Here is an 18,054-nt window from a genome sequence, read left to right as displayed (position 1 = left end):
AAAAAACCTAAAATGTTTCTCTGCTTTTTTTGTGCAAGTCAAAAATGTGTTAAATATCAGTGGTTCTTGAGGAGACAACATCCCACTAAAGCCTTTTTGGGAAAATGTTCTATGATGAAGCATTGAGAATGTTTGTCTCTGCTATATTTTTCTATAACTTTTGCTTGTGCAGAGGCCCTTTTCTTGCCTAATAAGAGTTCTCTGCAAACTGACTCAAATCTTTAAGAATAAAAGAAAAATTACAGGATGAAGACAAACGTTTCAGATTCTTTAGATTTGAAATAGTAATAATGAACAATAGAAGAGTGACATTGCTAAATATCAAAGCCCTGTTTAAACTACAAATTCTCAAAAATCCACATTTATTAATTTCTCTTAGAATTTAAACAAGACCCTCTTTTCATTTTCAAGTTTTTATTTGCACAGACACATCTTCCCCCATTCACTCCTTCTGCAGCACAACACACCAGTTCCCCTGGTCATGATAGCTGCTCTTAACTTGGACTCCTGACACCAGAGCACACAGCTGCTCCAGCTCCCCCTGTTGGAAGACGTGGTAATAGCGATGGAAGACTGGGACTTGGCTGCTCGCTGGTTTCAAAGCAGAAGCTGAAGCCTGAGAGGCAGCTGGGCTCAACTTGGAGGTGTTAGGGTCCGAGTCCGACTCCGGGCTTGGATCAGTACCGGAGCTCAAGTCAGGATTTTCTTCTCGTTGTAATTTCCCTCCTTTAAGATGCCAGGGAACCAAAAGATCCTGGGAAGTAAAGGCTGTGCGGTTGGTGTGCACACTGAGCCGGCCTTCAGGACTAATATCTTGCATGTTGTCAGAAGGTTTGTGGCTTTTTTCTAAATGGCAGGATGGATCAGATATTTGTTCTCCAGTGGATTTCTGGCTCTTCTCTGACACTGAGTTGGTGGAACTGAATTCTCCATGATCTTCTTTGAAGTTTTGCTTGAGGTATTTGGACTTCTGCTTGTTGTATTCTTGTTCAAAAGCCCAAACATAGATGAGTGCCTGACCTCCAGGTTTCAAAAGTCTCACCAGCTCTGTCACTGCTGCTAGTCGCCGCTCCTGGTAAATACGGGAAAAACAGTCAAAGTCATTATTTCAACTTGACAATAAATTAAAAAAAAATAATTTTAGAAAAAAACTTTGATTAACATAAAGGTTGTTAAAATTTTAACATTTACAGAAATATTTATTAGGTGGAGCAGCAAACCTCATTGTAATTTAGCATAAATCCAAAATACTATTAATTTTTTTATCAATTTTAAATATTTTCCCCATTCTACAATAATATTAGTTATATTTAACATTAAAAACATACAAAATATTTTTTGTTCAGAACTCAGTCAAAAAATAAAAAACATTTGTTATTTTAATGTGAGGAAATTAACTCAAAGATTGTGTTCTGTAATACAGAGGACTTACTTAGATTTATTTTTTTGTGCATCTCAGATTTTTTGTATTTTTCATTCATTTTTCCAAATAACTGATTGCCTGTGGATTTTTGTGGAGGTAATGATTGACACACGTCAACCATCTTTGCCTGAGCGAGTGCAGAACATACCGCGGTGGAAAAATGATGAATGACGGCGATGGAAATGCAGGCATCACACGACGCCGCTCGCAGGGGGACGCTGAGGGCGTCTGACACAAATGCCTGATAACCCCTTGCAGCGCAGATCTGAACAAGAGCAGTGCTGCGATCACAGCCCACCTGGAGGCAAACAAACACAACAAAGACACACTTCAGCTGAAGACACGACAACTGCATAAGGAATCCACAAGCAAAGAAGAACACTAAAATAAAATAACTAAAATGACCGATAGACATTTTTGAGACTTTTGGGGGATTTTCTTTCATTACTAGAAGGTCATTAATAATGTTGTCCATGCCTGTAATCACAAATTAACCTGAACAATCAATCAGGTTTTCAATTGAATCTTGTTCTAAACAGCAGCTGAAGACACTGAGGTGGTTTGTAGGAGACAAAAAGAGAAAGGATTAGACAGAGAAAAGCAGGGGAGGAGTAAATCGAAAAAAAAGAGGAATTATCCTCGGAAATTGATGTGTGACCTGCATAATCACAGTGTTCTCAGAGATGATTTATAACAGCTACGCCTGCAGTCGGCATAAGCCGCTTACATGCACGTCCCAGATCCCAAATATGAATATCCCCTGATGTGCACACGTAAACAGAAAATGAGGAAATTGCCATGGAAACAGAGCTAATGAAAGTGATTGAATCAAAGCAGGGATCTTCTAAAACATCTGTGACAGCTGTTGTTGCATTGATGCATACAGGACAACTACACAACTTTTGCAAAATACATTAAAACAGTCAAACTGCATCTTCATTTCTGAGAAAATCTTCCAAAATTGCATTTAAAGACCCACTCCAGTCATCTTTTGATCATTTCAGACGAGTTTCCAGTTGTTTTTTAATTATAATTAAGCCGTTTTTAGGCTAAATCAAAAACCATGTGCTGTTTTCTAAAACAGTTTCTGCAGAGCAACACGCCCCCTTCCCCCTGCCCATTGTTGAGAGCTTGGAGCAGGGAGCCTGCCCAGCATATTTTCCTCATCCCAAATATGATGGTTTTATCTTTACCTTTATCAAATATTTGCTCTGAGTGATTTTAGCTTCTTTAACTTCTCTATCTTTAATACTGCTTGACGTCGTCTACAGCTTGCATATCAAGAAACAGGAGCCAAGGCCCGGATGAAGGTTTTGAGAAGCTGATATAAAGCAGGAACTTGATAAACCATCATACAACCCTCGGGTATTAGGGATAGTGGGATAAGCCTAAACAGCACCCACTGTTTCACATAAGTGATTTAGCAGAGAGCCCCTTCCTGACACTGGGAACCCAGTTAGGCAGCAGCGTCAAGGGTTTTGCCTAAGTACCCAATCTGGATGGAGATCAGTGGACAACCCAGGTCTCCTGCGTGGCAGCCCTATACTTAGTCCACTGAGCCATCCAGTCGCTTATCAAACCTCATGTACTGGAAGATGGAGAAAACCTAACAATTTTCCAAGGGTCTTTTTGCATTTCCTCCTGATTCACAACAATTTGAATAAAGAAAGATTTCCTAAATTGATTTGATTCGATTCACCAGAGCCTGGATTAATTAGATTCCATTTTATTCTTTTGATCCTCTCATTTCAATTACATTTTGAGTTGAATTGTTCTGCCTCTCCTGGAGGGCGTTTCAGTTTGGCCACTAGGTGGCGATCGCGGCATAGCATTACACCTTTTTCCAGAAGAAGAAGAAAACATGAACAAAAATGGTGCTTTAGACCACAAATGGTTGCATTAAAAAAATCCTTAAAAGAGTTTGGAATATGCATGCCTGTGAGTTTATAAAGATGTTCATTTAATGTTTAGGTTGACCAAGCGTTAGCATTAGCTGCCCTATATGTTACCATCAAGCTAGGAGACCTTAGCATTAAGCGTTTGATCGATCTCTTTTTTTATGGATCAATTATTGATCTGTTAAGTCCATCATGTTCCAGACATCCAGTAGTCTGCAGTGAAGACTTGCAGGACTATACTGCCAACAGGTCTCTATCTGGTGTCGTACACTGAAACCTGAACATGTCAAAGAATATTCTGTTTATTATGTATGAGTCCAGAGTTTTCCCACAGCAGGAGGTCAAAATGTGGAGAAGAAGCACCATCCTGTTTGCTGCAGCAGCGGAGAAATGTCTTTGGGTAGAGGAAGAGGATTCTGCTTTCACAGTTCAAGTCCCGTTAGTTGTCTCACATGGGACATTTATTCTCCACATTTGAGCCCTCCCCTGAGGGAGCAGTGAGTTGCAGACACAACCAATCCAACCCCTTAGTGCCGGGTGTCAAACAGAAAGACTTTTAAAAGTCTTTGCTATGACTTGATCATAGATTTGAACCCACAGCTTTCCAGTCTCAGGGCAGACGCTCTACCACAAGGCCACTCAGTTAGTCATAAAGAGGAAAAATTCAAGTATGACGAAAATGTTCTTCTACTTACAGCGATCAAATCAGCGTTCACGCCCAGGTACTTCCCGTTTCCACAGCCCACGTCCGCCAGGATGCTGCCCGGCGGCAGTGAGGACAGGAACCGGCACACGCGGGGCCAGGGGGTGTGGCGAGTGTCGCTGAAGTGGGAGGCGATGGTGTGGTAAACGCGGTGTACGTACTCCTCCTCCAAACGCGCTGCATCTGCGTGGCTAGAGGGGAGGGAGGGGCCAGGCGATGGCGAGGGTCCGCCCTGACTGTCGCAGGCTGACGGGAAGGCTGGAGAACAGAGAACAAATCCATACTAAACTGAAAGCCAAAAGCTTTTTCATACAGCGGTAAGTGTACCCACAACTCCCAGCAAAGGATCTTTTACATTTTTACAGTTGAAACCGAAAATATTTAAAGACTGCAAAAGTGAAACAAAGTTCCCAAAAATAAGCTCTTCTTCCAGGTTTTAAAGCTGCAAAATGTGAAAGAAGCTAAAATTGATTAAATGTTCCCAAAACCCTGCAGGTGCTGTGGATCAGATAGAACATCTATCAAACCACAAATCAACATTTTACCACAAAAACAGAGTCAGTGTTTTTTAAATACATTAAAGGTCTCCTTCTGTGTTTACAACACTCACCACAGCGACAGGGATCCTGTCTGATCTTCCGGAAAGTGAAGGAAGTGCGAGTTCCTCTCCTGCTCAAAGTCAGGTTGCTTTGGATCCCGGATTCCGTTGGAGCATCGGTACGTGGCTCTTCTGCTGGGACCATGTCAAATTTCCGGGGCGTGATCCTGACACAGAATTCAAAGACTCCTTAAGCCCACAGCTTCACCTCTGCAAGCCTGCAGGAACCTTGTGAAGTTCAGGGGAAACAGTTCTGCTCACCCGTGGCTCCAGAGGTATCTGCTCTCCCCCTTCATCACCAGCAGGCTCCGTTCCGGCAAAACCACTGCAGCGACTCGGCCATCGGGGTGACGGAACTCCATCACCGTCTGTGGGGAAGGGCAAACAAAGCAGGAAAAAGGGTAACTCGAGGCTCTTTATACTGACAGGAGAAGAGGAATTCAGAAGTTCCTCACTTACTTTTGCACCCAGACTCAAGGACAGGATGGTGTCTTCGAAGGCAGAATGAGTGTCCACATGGGGGGGAATGCCTGACAAAAGGAGTTAAAATCTGTCAAGGTCAGTCTAAGATGGTCATAAATAATTCCACAGAAACAGTTAAATGTGTAAATAATTTGAGTCTGAGAGGAAAAGAAATGGATTGGGTCTGACAATCCCCTCTAAATTCTGTTGACACTTCAACTCACTAACAGTCTGTAATGTTTGAACATTATTTAAATCTAACAGAGTTTTTCTGAAGCTCTGTTTCGGTTAACCTGAACAGGCAAAAGAAAACATTCAAAAGTGTTTAAAAACTGAGATTCCAGAATGGATTTAACACCGAAATATGTGTAACATGATCAAACTGCTGTCACTCACCCTGTCCAGACTCGTACTGGTTGACAGTCAGCTGATCAGGAAGAATGTTGGTGTGTCCATGCTCCACACAGCGATGCAGAACGGGTACACACTCCTCTGGAAGACCTGGACACACACAGGAACACACACACACAAAAGGTGAAAATCCATAAAAACAGAAGAATTCTGTGGTTTTAATCTCTAAAATTTCTCTTCAATAACAATGTTTGAATGAAATGAAAAAACAGGATCAAACTGCATCGTACCTGCAGGTAACGGTTTGTCTTTGTCCACATTATTGATGTCATAGCGAAATTCAAATCCGTAGTGCTTCACTCTTCTGTGTTTCAAGGACTTTTGGGCTAAAAAAAAACATTTTTAAATTGATCAATAAAACTGATTTCACTTTCAACAAAATACTTTTACTAAACCAACTATATTCTATTATAATATTTAAGGTACATGTAAAACATTAATCATTTCACAGGAAATTAGGAACATTTTCCCAGAAAAAAAAACATAAATGTTACCTGTGTCATTATCATGAGTAGCTGACCAGTCAATCGCGTTGAGGAGCTGCGCCTCTTCTTCTGGAGACACAAAGTTTTCCACCAAGACCAAACCTTCTGGTAGAGGGACGGACGCTGCCTCTTTATACTTTACTGTGGACAGACGTGGAAAGTAGGATAAACGTTTATGATAATGATAAATTTTGAAGGTGGTTTTAAGAGGCTGTTAACAGGACAAGCACCTGAGTCGACGTAACTAAGGTAAAGTGTGACGCTGCTCCCTCCACACAGTAACTTCCATCCATTAAGGTTGGCGTGAGCTTTTCGAGCGCCATCTTCAGATCTGGAAACAGAATAACAGTTTAAGGTCAAAACCAACATTTTTGCATACAATTATGAGCACACAAACGAGGTGGAGACTTTTCATGAACAGTTAAAACTCCATAAATAAACTTTTAGATTTTCTGAAGAGAAAAATGTACAAGAACACTGAATCAGACGGCTCAATTCCTCTGGGCCGAAAGTTTTTCTTAAATACTTGATAAGCAAAAATTAATCTATACACAATACAATGTACCTTTCTGTGTGGAGTTTGCATGTTCTCCCCGTGCATGCGTGTGTTTTCACCAGGGACTCCGGCTTCCTCCCACCGTCCAAAAACATGCTTCATAGGTTAATTGGTGACTCTAAATTGCCCCTAGGTGTGAATGTGAGAGTGAATGTGTGTGTGATTGAGGCCCTGCGACAGACTGGCAACCTGTCCAGGGTAAACCCCGCCTTCGCCCATCAGTAGCCGGGTTAGGCTCCGGCACCCCCGCGACCCCGAAAGAGAAGAAGCGGTCAAGAAAATGGATGGATGGGGAAAAAAAACAAATTCCATCTTTATTTTAATTTGAAAGCCAGACATGAACTTCAACTATGCAGACACCTGCACTAACTCAGTCATTTAAAATAAGTGCATATAATGATGGGACAATTATGGTTAATAACCAGGTTCACAGACTCATTACTACAAAATAAAAGCATGATTGGTGAGGTGTCTCAGGTTTAAGAACTTCTCTTTGTCTTTTTTCTAAGTCAAGGGTTAGGGGTTACATCTCAAGTTTTGTGATATACATTTGCATTCTTTTTTTGTCATTATCCAAAATAAAAAGTTCCTGTAACTGTTTAGGTCTTATGTGTGACTCAGAAACATCTACATCTCCCTAACTTTTTTTTAACAATAATTTCTTCCAGGGCTGCATTTGCATGCCGTTTTCATTCTGACAGTCTGCTTCTGTACCTGAAGACCAAAACCAGCTACAGAACTTGTACTCACTCAAAATCTCAAACTATATGGCAACTATTAAATCCCAAAATGAAACAAAAACCTGGAACAAAGCCCAAGCAGCAAACTACAGAATCCAGCTGCAGTAAAATATTAATAATAATAATAATAAAACAAGACCTAAAGTAATATTTCTGAGTAATAAAAAACAATGACAAAAAAATAAAGGAAAACTGCAATAGTTTACATAAACAGCTAAATGATATAAGAATTTCATAGCTTTCTTACTTTCCAATTTTTGAGTAAATATACAAAATAAATTAATATAAAAAAAATGGGGAGCAGTTTAAATGAATTATATTTATACATTTTGACAATTCCTAAAATGAGCACATTGCATCGCTTAGAATTAGATATGTATGTATATAAACCGCAATTTAGGTGTTATTAGATATGAATAAAGGAAAAGTTTTTTTTTTTTTTTTTAATCAAAACCAAACATAAACCCTGTCAAACTATTTGCCAAATTACAATCATAAAACATACGTTTCTGGACTCCGATAACATAAATGATCTTGAATATTAAATCTAACCTATATTTTTTGCATTGATCTCCCATATCTTATTGTATTTGTTTTAAAATTAACTTCTATATGTTAGCAACAAATGGTTATTAAATGAAAAAGCTTGATCTTTTAGTGGATGTCATTTTTTAAAGAAAGTGTGGGAAATCATTTTCGAGCAAAAGGGGTAAGATGCCTCCTCTGACCGGGATGTTGACCGTACCTGAAGGTGACAAAGGCGTAGGGTTTGTGAGGAGGCATCACCAACTTCTCCACCTCTCCCATCTCCTGCAACGCTGCTGACAGCTCCTCCCGACTGACGCCATTCCCCAGACCTCCGTTTGCGATCACCAAACACTACACATTTTACACGATGCAAGGGTTAGAAAAGTTATAGACACTAAACAAACAGATCCCTAAAATGTATATTCTGGTTCTCACAGAGATTTGAATCAGAAAAACGCTTGTTTTTTTTTTTAAAGAATACCCGCTTTAATGGAAGTTATCTTGTATTTACCTTGGTCGGCTGTGGTGTTGTACAGATACCCTCATGCTTCAGAAGAGTGTGACTGGCTTTAATCTGTTTTCGTAAGACTTTCCTCTCATCTTTACTCTTTCTGCTTTCTGTTGACACATTGGACTTCATTGTACCGTCCCCTAAAACTGTCCGTGCTAAGCACGCACGAGAAGACTTTGGTTCCGGAGTGTTACATGGAAAATGGCTGGGTTCGTCTGTGATTAACAATGTTGTGCAAGTTATTTGGAAAAAATAAATAAATTACATGTTACTCACTTTCATCCAAAAGTAATACTTTCAATTATATTTTACACAAACTCAGTCAGTACACTACAAACTTAGGAATGAATATACTTTCTAGTTAAGTGAAAACACTTGTCATTCTTCATAAATATCCCCTTAGAAAAAAAGATAGCTAATCTATTTAAGTGTGCTACAAATATTTAGTCTATACTAAAAGTGGTGCAATATACTTGAATCTTACTTTGATATACTATTGTGTAAACTTGAAATGTCCCAATTTAGTCTGAAGAAGTACTCAATATACGAGCCATTCTACCAAATTTGGTTCAATTTGCAATTAAAAAAAGTAGTAAACAAAAATTAACAATTTTGAAAAAAAAATGATTTTGCTATTTAACTATCTTAACTATCTTAACTCATTCATCATCTGGTTGAAGATGTGAATTGAATGTCTTAAGTTGGGGCTTTTTGTTAAGTGGTAACTACAAGTCCTTCAAGTCTAAACTGGGCCTCATATAGTCTGAGTAACACACATTTTTTGGATAGGAAGTTACAAAAAATCTTGATTTTTTTTTAAGACACTCCAATGAAAATTGTGTTTTTGGTTAATTTAAATTTTGCAGCATTTTCTCATGATGAAGGACATGTATTTTAAAAAAAAATGTGGGCTTAAAACTGAAAGAATTATGTTTGAATAGGTTCTCTTATGTGAAATGGTTGGGCCAAAGCCTCAGTGCTCTACTCCATTCTGATGCATCCACTTATAGACAAATAGATCCATAGACATCTTTGCTTTCCTTGTCTAAGCTGGCATCAGGCTCAATACTGTACAGCTCCAACATTCCGATTTTGTTGCACGGCTAAATTTAGCTTGAGGTTGTAAAGGCCTGTTAGCGGGAGAGAATGTAAACAAAGGGATGATGGGATATCAGCAGAGGCTTACTTCTGTACCAACTGTCCCACCCTCAGCTCAGAGGCAAAATTCGAATTAACTACTGCCTTTCTGCAGAAAATATGTTCTAGAAAACAACACAACATTTTATCGTGGCTAAAACTGGCACAACCATAATTAAAGGACAAGTAGGAACGCTTTTAAAATAGAACTAAAGATAATCCGAGAGGGACTCTAAACCCAACTCAACACACTCTGCCATTCAGACTCTGCTTTGGCTCCCACTCTAGAACCCTAACATTACAGTAACGAGATTTGTCCATAGTCCTGAGCTTTAATCAACTTCCAGTGCTTCACTGGAATGAGGTTTTGGTCCCAAATGAGACAGATGGTTCCAACAAGGTCAAGGATTGTAAACAGGAACAAAATAAACACCAACCCAGCGGCACAAGCCCACATAAAGCATCCCAGAATGAGTGGAATGGTGTCTCTGAGGCCTTGTTGACACCCTCTATCTGTCCACCAATTTAGGGATCAATCCTGTCAAAACTTGTCTATCTTAAACAGCCACAGCTGTCAGAGCGGTTCATTCTGCTCCGACATGCCTGCACGGCCTGACTCGTATTATTCAATTGCCTTCCACCGGATCTCCATGACAGCAGGTATCCCTGGATATTAACCACCAATCTCAGGCTGGCAGAGCAGCAGCGGAATGACCCTGCAGACGTTTTGATCGACTAAATCCTCTGGGAATGACCCTGGAATCCTTTGATGGCAAGGGTCACGGCAGCTGCTTTGGTGCTTTGTCCTCCTGTGGCCCCTGTGAGTGTTTGTGTCCGAGTGTTTGTGTGTATGTGCAGGAGAAAGTGGGGTTAACACTTGTTCAGAGACAACATGGTTCTTCGCAGCTGTCAAGTGTGAGATGAGCTGAGAGCTTTGATGGCAGGACCTGTCAAAGCTCTTTTCTTAGAGCCTGCTTACCAACAAAGTGAAGGGTAACAAATTCGACTACAGAACAAAGAACGGAAAAAAGTCACAATTGATATTTTAAGGGAATCTTGTTGTCATTTGTTGTTAGTTCTATTTCCCTTCAAATTCACGCTTGTCACCAAATAACTTACTTTCCAAGCTTGATCCATCTGTCTGCCTTGAATTTATCCCTGTAAATCCCTACATTTATTTTCCAGTTCCGGGTCGCAAGCACATTTTTTCTGAATTTTGATAATAAATCTGCATATGCAATGACAAAGTCTGAAATGGTATTATATGTAATTACATAGTCTTGTGGTTTATTGTTGCTCGAGGATACCTAATAATCTAAATCCATGTTGGAAAGATATAACTATCTGATTTTAAGTTACAAACCAGATAATACACATTCTAATCTAAAAATTAAAGAATTGACAGAAAAAAATCAATTTTTTTGGAATTTAGATATTTCTTAAACCCTTTAATGACATTTTTCTGAGATTTTGATAAAATCAAATTCTGATTTCTTGGTAATTTTGGTAAGTTTTAGTTCAAGACAATACATGATACATAAATGTTCAGAAAAAACATTACCTTATTTACCCACTGTCTCAAAATTGATCTACACATTTTTAACGTGGTGTAACTGTATTATAAAAAAAATACTTATCAAAGAATTTTGAATTCTTTCAACACAGCAAGTAATCTTTTAAAAAAAACAGATAACAATAGGTGAGTTACTCTCACCATAAAGTTTTGAAAATTTACAAAACTTCTTCCGCCAAAAGTGTTATTGGGATTTCACGGAGGCAACCATTTTGAAATGAGCAGGAAATGTCCTTCTACTACCCCTAGTGGAGCAATAATGCACTGCAGGGCAGAAAGCATAGACAAAATATATACAATGGGTTTAAGGATCATGCTAATGAGGTAGGGGTCTCAAAATTGTGTATGTTGTTCATTATATTATTTATGTAAGGGATAATGCTCTTTGAAGTGTGCATTTTCAGAAATCAACCCGGAAGCCTCAACTGTCCTCCATGCTTCCTCAAAGTGTGTGTGATAATGCACAAGCATGGATAAAGCATGGATTCAGAGAGAAAGTTCACTTCTTACCGCTTGTTTTTGTCAAGATGATGAAACAAAAATTTGTTTTAAAGAAGCCTGCACGGTGATATAAACAATAGGTGGGTGATTGTCAGATTGGAGACAGCTGAGCAGCATCCAGGAACTGTGCGCTGGGGTTGCTGGGAGATGTAGTGCAGTCAGCACTCTGGAGATGGCTCCCGCCGGTGACCAGAGTGTTAGACAGAAAGGCACAGTGGTCTTTCAGAGACTTCTAGAAAATTTCAAGGGGGCTGGACTTAAAAATTGTAGATTCGGATGCCCCAAAAGAATGTCAAACACCCAATATAGTGGACTAAAAAATGAGTAGTGAAGGAATTCAGACCCAACCAATTGGTCCATAATCATGCCATTCCCGGCGTAGACATTATAATGTAATACTGTGGCTTCATTTCATTAGTATTTGTTTATTTTAAGTAATCTAAACAAAAAATACTTAAGAAGAGCTAAATAGCTAAAAAGCTAAAGCTAAATAAATATTTGTACGTATAAATCCGACTTTGGATGATAAATCATGACTTGATTAGAAAAGTAAAGTATTCTGAATGACTTCTGCTTGAGCTAGAGCCAAATCCAACGATAACTAATATTTATCCCCCTTTTTTCATACAGCAGACCACATTTCGAGTCCTGGTCCTGCTGTTCTAGTCTGCATATTTCCTCTCTGTGTTGTGCTCAGAGTTTCCGACATCCATCAGATGATACAGATGAGAAAGTATTGTGGGGCAACTGTAACCTAAGTACCCGCATCATGTAGTAAAAATAACTCCACTTTGTTTTGTGTGTGAGGAGGGAGGCTCAGTCCAGTTATGTATGAGGAGAAACTCCACAAGACGAGATGGTGGAAAATTACTGTGTTGGCCTGTGACACGAGGCACCGAGTATGCAAGCGATGGGCGGTCCACTGACAGCTACTTTAGGAGCAGAACCAGACTCTGGAGGCTTCACAGGGCAGCAGCTATGATCAGATGATTGGGTGGATGACCACGACCACGGAGAGGATTCAGTAGAAGAAGACACACTGCTGCACCTGTGTTCTGCAGGAGCATCTCTTCCAACTCTGAGATTGAAGAAAAAATAAACAGAGGTAATGTTTTACAAAAGATTCATGCTTTTCAATCCTGCAAGTCTAATTGTTATATTTCATACAGTGTTTGTAGTAAAAAGGTGACTTTTAACTATAGGTTGGCTAGAATTTCCATTTTGAGTGTTATATGTGTGGATTTCAAAGCAGTTTTCTTTTTTTTTTAAAGTATAACTACCAACCCATAGACAATAATAGTCTTCTTGGTCTTTTCTTACCCATAAAATAATGATAACCAAACTGCAATTGTCACTGACATATCTGATCTTCATGCTGCTCTCTCTATTGTTGGTACTTTTCCTTCCCCTTTTAAGGCGTCCTGAGAGAGTCAGATTCCTTCCATCACAGCTTCATCCCCTTTTCAGAAGCGGACTGTTCGTCCATCCACCATGGACCGCTCCACTCAGGAACTCTTCCTCAACTTCATGATCGTCTTAATCACCGTGCTGCTGATGTGGCTGCTGGTGAAAACTTACCAGGACTGAAGTCCAAAGAGATGGGCGGGGTGCAAAACAATGACAAGAGGCTGCAAGAGGGGCACTTTTGTCCCGGGATAGTGTATTTTCTTGTAGGTTCACTGGCCTCATCCTGGGCTCCAGTGTTCATATGAGCTCAAGTATCATGTGATTAATGCCAGGGCTCTCTCTGACAACATCCACAAAACTACATGCTTTATGCAGGTGTCAAAGGTAACAGAAGATGGGAGAAAAGATGCAAATACAGAGAATTATCAATGGAATGAAGCTGGTCGGCACTGAGCTGTCACAATAAAATGCTGCTGTGTCTACTCTTGTGAGCATAAATGTCACAAACACATTCTCACACAAAGTCAGCCGATCACACACAAGGTTACTTTATTTCTTTAAGAGCTTAGCTTCTTTTAAGTCAAACTTTTCATTCATCATTTCTTTACATTTTCCAGCTTTTGATGGAGGACCAAAGGCACCCCCCTTCCCTCACTGCCCCCCTTTCTGTTAGTTTTATCTCTGTAGCGATCACTTTTTTTTGTTTTTGTCGTCCCCAAGTCTATATAATTTTAGAAAAATCGGCAAATATTACATTTTTGGATTTCTTTGGTAAAGTTTTTGGTTAACGTTCATGTATGCCATTTTTTCAGCTTAAGCCAACGAGTAATTTATTAAATTAAAAAATAAATAAATAAAAGAGAAGCAACAACAACTTTTGTGAGCTCGCAAGTAGTTATGAGGCAACAGATCAAAATTCCTGTTTGAAGTTGTACAAGGTAATGAAGATGATTTTTTAAAACTCAAGATAGCAGCCTCTTCCCAAGGTCAAAGGTCAAAGAACCTTCCGCCATGGTTGTAGACTTAACCTTGTGGTGTGTGAAATTATGCGAGGATTACTCCAACAAAAGTTTTCTTTTTAAATCCACATTGTGGGGGAAAAGTGAAAATTGTCAATTTCACACTTTGCAGAAAATGACCACCATGCCGTAAATCCTGTGACCATCCCATAATAATCCTAAAGCTTACTTAGGAAATCCCTGACATGTTTTGGTTTCATTAGAGGATTTTAAATATTTTGTTTTGGTCCATTCATTTTTCTGATGGCATTTTGAGTTTCACAGACACAATTATTCACAAAATGTTGTAACACCAGATCATAAAATAACTAAATGCATCCCTGACATTAAATTAATTTATATTTTTAATTAATTAATGCCCCATTTTATGACACATTTACTCATTTAATTCAGATTTTAATTACTAATTTATGTAATTGACTAATATTTTACTGATCTATTCTGAACTTGACAGCATTGGTCCTGCATAGATCTTGTGACTCCAAAGAGAAAAAAAAACTTGAGGAGAACTTGAATGTATGAATTTACCCCCAAAACTTTAGACACAATTCAAAGAATATGTATTTTAATTTACAGGTTAGAATCCTACAATTAAGTATCTTCTAACCTAAGTACAGGAGGGGGAAAAATGATTTGATGCTCATTTTTTTATTTCTATCTGCTCTTCATGTGATCGTATTCTGCCGGAGGAATTACAAAGGCAGTTCTCCCTCAAAAAAAAGTGTTGCTTCAGGCAATATTCCCATGAGGACCAACACTGATTCAAGTTTCACTTGTCAGGAAATGTATTTGAATTTACTGCAGGCGCCAAAGTTTCCCCTTCTTGAGTTGCTGGCAGCTCTCTTTAGGGAATAAAATCAACCAAAAACCTGTTTGAGTGCAACTATTGTTCTCAGCAGCAACAGCAGGTTGTAAAGAAATAAATAACACTCCGATTCTTCTACACATTTTTCCATTGTTACAAACTAGCACAGAAAATTGAGTCATAAACGCAATTTAAATGTGCTTTGTAAGTACAGAAGTCCTGGACAACAATACTTCTTGTGTTGGGTTTTATTTCCAGCAGCTCCAGCAGTTTCTTTTCCCAAAGTAACAGTATGAGGCTGACTTATCGCTGGCATGTTCAGATCCTGAAAACCATCTTTGGGGATTTCCTTTCAGAATAAAATACAATTCCAAAAATACTTTAGAAGCCTTACTAAAAACTTCTGTCATAAACTCTAGTGCAAAATAACATAGAAAAATAAATAAGCTTTTATAATTAAATGTTCCTTTGATGACCATGAGAGGAAAGCTTATGGTTGGAGCATAAAAGAAAATGGGTCAATTTAAAGGTGTTTGTTTTTTGTCGTCAAGCACATCATCGTAGTTGTGTGTTCTCATCCCCTGTCTATCATGGGTTGTCCCCACTGACGTATGAGAACTGGACTAAATGATGTGTTTGAAACAGGAAGTGCCCGTTGACTCCAAGAAGCCAAAATCCCATAGACTTCTATTGCAAAATGAACAGCTAATACTCATTCTATTTGTCAGAATAACCACTCTAGCTTTGATACCTGTTTTTGACATGTTCTTGATAATATTAATTTTTGAATAATATCTTTCTATGTGGTTCAGGTTATAAACTGACCCATCAGATGCCTCAATAAAAGTAGGCGGAACCTGCTGGCCCCCACGTTCAACATTCAAAACGATTGACAGATTGTGTGTTGCCTGCTTTTAAATGTTAGCGATGTGGCCTTCTAACAAGCTCACTCCTCAATGGTGAGAGTGCTTGACTTGCTGCTGGTTGACACAATGCCTGGCTACAGCATGGCGGGAAAAAAACGGCGACTGAATTGACATCATACGGCTGGAGCCGTACGTAAACCGTCTTCTATGAATGACGCCACACTCCCTCGTCAGTGGTCGTCCCCCCATGGGTCTCTGTATCTGTTGAAGCTGATGAGCTGACAGTGGAACTCGGTGAGCGCTCGGGGCATCGGTGCCACTTCCTCCCATTGGCTTCTCCCACTGTGATACACCTGTGCAAGTAACACAAAAAAGCATGAGCTCTTAAGATGCAGATGGACTTTACTTAAACATTCCTTTTCAATGAACATCAAATTTAGCTATTTCCATTTAGTCTGGATATTTATTATTGTGAAGGTTGTCAGCATGTTTATTCCTGGATTAATAGATAAATATGAAAAGCTTTTATTTTGACATTGCCAAAATACTGGATGTATTTTATTTTGAAGGCGAGTTATATCATTGGGAGAAACAGGAGTTTTACCACAAAAGTTACAAAGAAAAGCGTATTTTGCAATGTACAAAGGACAATTAGGGACTTAGCACCAGTTAAAAGTGGTAACAAGTTCTTAAGATTGTTTATAGTGGTGTCAAAAGAATTCACGGAATAAACCACTTCAGACCACCAATAAAGACTCATCTTCATGCGACTGACTGCTAATATAGTTGTGTGGTTAAGTTATCTAGCTAATAAATAAAGGAACTTCTTTTCTATGGGTCAGATGACTACGATCAGCCTCACTTGTCCTGTTTGTGTCTTCATGCTCACAGATGAACATGCATCTGTTCCATATTCTCACCATCAGTTCATTCCATTAACACTGACTTTAATTTATGAGTGACAAACGCATAAACATCTGGAGTTTCTCAGGTTAGTGGTACCACAATCATCAGCTGCCGCTACAGAAGTGTTAAATTATCTCTGCAGTTGTCGCACATTCATAAAAAATGTGTATTGATTTAACCATCAAGAGCTAAAACATGTATTTATGACGACACAACAGTGGACGTATTGTAGAAGAGTTTGCTGTTTCTATGTACGTACCTGAACTTCGTCTGTGATCTCGTCAGGTGAATAGTCTCCTCCTAGGATGTAGATTCTGTTTGCTACACCCACAGCGCCAGCATTGAACCCAGCACATTCGAATGAGCCCTGGCCCTTCCACACACAGGTTTCTGGGCAGAAGCTGTAAACCTGTATGGAAAAAGAACCTGTTAATGTTCTCCAAAAGCACTGCATATTCATGCATTTTCTCACATTAAAAGTTCTATTTCCATACCTTATAGGTGGACAGGTCACAGAGGTGCAGCGTGTCATGAATGGACACAGCCTTGACCAGAGTGGCGTGGAAAAACTGCCCAAATTCTGCCACCAGGCGGCTCCACTGGTCACGTTCCGCATCATAGCGGAAGAAGCAGTTGAGGGAAGGGTTAAAAGAATCTGTGATCTCTACTTCTGACCCCAGAGTGTAGATGACACTTCCACAAGTACTGGCCTCTGGATAGAAGATGGCGCTGGGGAGGGAGCTGACAGAGCTCCAGGTCTGAGTCAGAGGGTTATAATACTCCACCTGCAATTTAACACAACTAATGTCACACACCAGCATTTATTTTTGGAAGAAAACGAGATGCCGTCCCACCTCCAGTAGAGCGGGGGCCTCCCCCCTGGATCCCCCTGTCCGTCCGCCGATGACATACACTCGATCCAGGCAGGTGACGGCTGTGTGCATGGTTCTGGGCTTTAACATGGAGGGCGCAGGTGTGCAGGTTAGGGTTGCGGGGCAGAAACACCAAACCTCGTCTGTAGCGTTATGATGCTGTTCAGCCACGTGGAGGCGGATTGCTCGGCAGCAGCTGCCTCGGCAACCGCCAGTGACGAACATCTTTGAAAGGGGAAAGCACAGAAATGTTAGCAAGTTTCTAAACTTGGCTATAATATAATTGATCCAATGTTTTGTAGTAACAAAAAGAGCGAATGGCGAGGCTACCAATCCCTGCCCTTGCAACCCCTTTGACCCGCCCTCATTGGCTCAGCAACAGCTACACACACCTCACTTTCCCTTTGTTGCCTCTGTCAACCTGGTTTTTGTTTACCTCCATGGCAACCATTTTAGTTTTTGGTCACCTGTATTGACAGGTCAATATCATTTTTTAGATGAATCAACTAAATTAAACTTTTTGGATTTCCTTGGTACCAGAGGATTATTGTAAATCACACCCACAGCCTAATATGTTCATATCATATGTAATACTGTCCCATTCAGCTTGAGCCAGGGAATTTATGTATTCAATTTTCACAGTATTCTGGTAA

General features: G+C 39.7%; 3 protein-coding genes across 4 annotated transcripts in view; 1 reads left to right on the top strand and 2 right to left on the bottom strand.

Annotated features, from left to right (window-relative positions):
• Positions 1-372: 372 nt before the first annotated feature.
• alkbh8 (alkB homolog 8, tRNA methyltransferase) lies at positions 373-8,857 on the bottom strand. The gene is made up of 12 exons (XM_024277360.2): positions 8,316-8,857; positions 8,022-8,155; positions 6,211-6,311; positions 5,990-6,121; positions 5,726-5,821; positions 5,481-5,585; positions 5,082-5,152; positions 4,884-4,990; positions 4,635-4,789; positions 4,017-4,282; positions 1,572-1,721; positions 373-1,072 (listed from the first exon to the last, which is right to left on the bottom strand). The coding sequence occupies exons 1-12, from the start codon at positions 8,442-8,444 to the stop codon at positions 443-445; spliced, it is 2,076 nt and encodes a 691-aa protein (XP_024133128.1). The 5' UTR covers positions 8,445-8,857; the 3' UTR covers positions 373-442.
• Positions 8,858-12,474: 3,617 nt separating this feature from the next.
• On the top strand, positions 12,475-13,415 carry LOC112149214 (sarcolipin). The gene is made up of 2 exons (XM_024276773.2): positions 12,475-12,631; positions 12,943-13,415. Exon 2 carries the CDS (start codon positions 13,018-13,020, stop codon positions 13,111-13,113), a length of 96 nt encoding a protein of 31 aa, XP_024132541.1. The 5' UTR covers positions 12,475-12,631; positions 12,943-13,017; the 3' UTR covers positions 13,114-13,415.
• A 114-nt stretch (positions 13,416-13,529) lies between these two features.
• kbtbd3 (kelch repeat and BTB (POZ) domain containing 3) overlaps positions 13,530-18,054 on the bottom strand; it is an 11,930-nt gene continuing 7,405 nt past the window's right edge. For both annotated transcript variants that reach the window (XM_024276768.2, XM_024276769.2), the window contains exons 7-10: positions 17,384-17,626; positions 17,024-17,314; positions 16,789-16,938; positions 13,530-15,976 (exon numbers count right to left, since the gene is read on the bottom strand). In XM_024276768.2, coding sequence (XP_024132536.1) covers positions 15,854-15,976; positions 16,789-16,938; positions 17,024-17,314; positions 17,384-17,626 — 807 coding nt within the window. In that variant the 3' untranslated portion in view covers positions 13,530-15,853. The remainder of the gene's footprint in view (positions 15,977-16,788; positions 16,939-17,023; positions 17,315-17,383; positions 17,627-18,054) is intronic.

The sequence above is a fragment of the Oryzias melastigma genome, linkage group LG13, assembly GCF_002922805.2.
Source record: "Oryzias melastigma strain HK-1 linkage group LG13, ASM292280v2, whole genome shotgun sequence".
In the NCBI taxonomy this organism is placed as follows: domain Eukaryota; kingdom Metazoa; phylum Chordata; class Actinopteri; order Beloniformes; family Adrianichthyidae; genus Oryzias; species Oryzias melastigma.
Note: the sequence above shows the minus strand (reverse complement) of the source record. Positions and strands in the feature narration are given on the sequence as shown.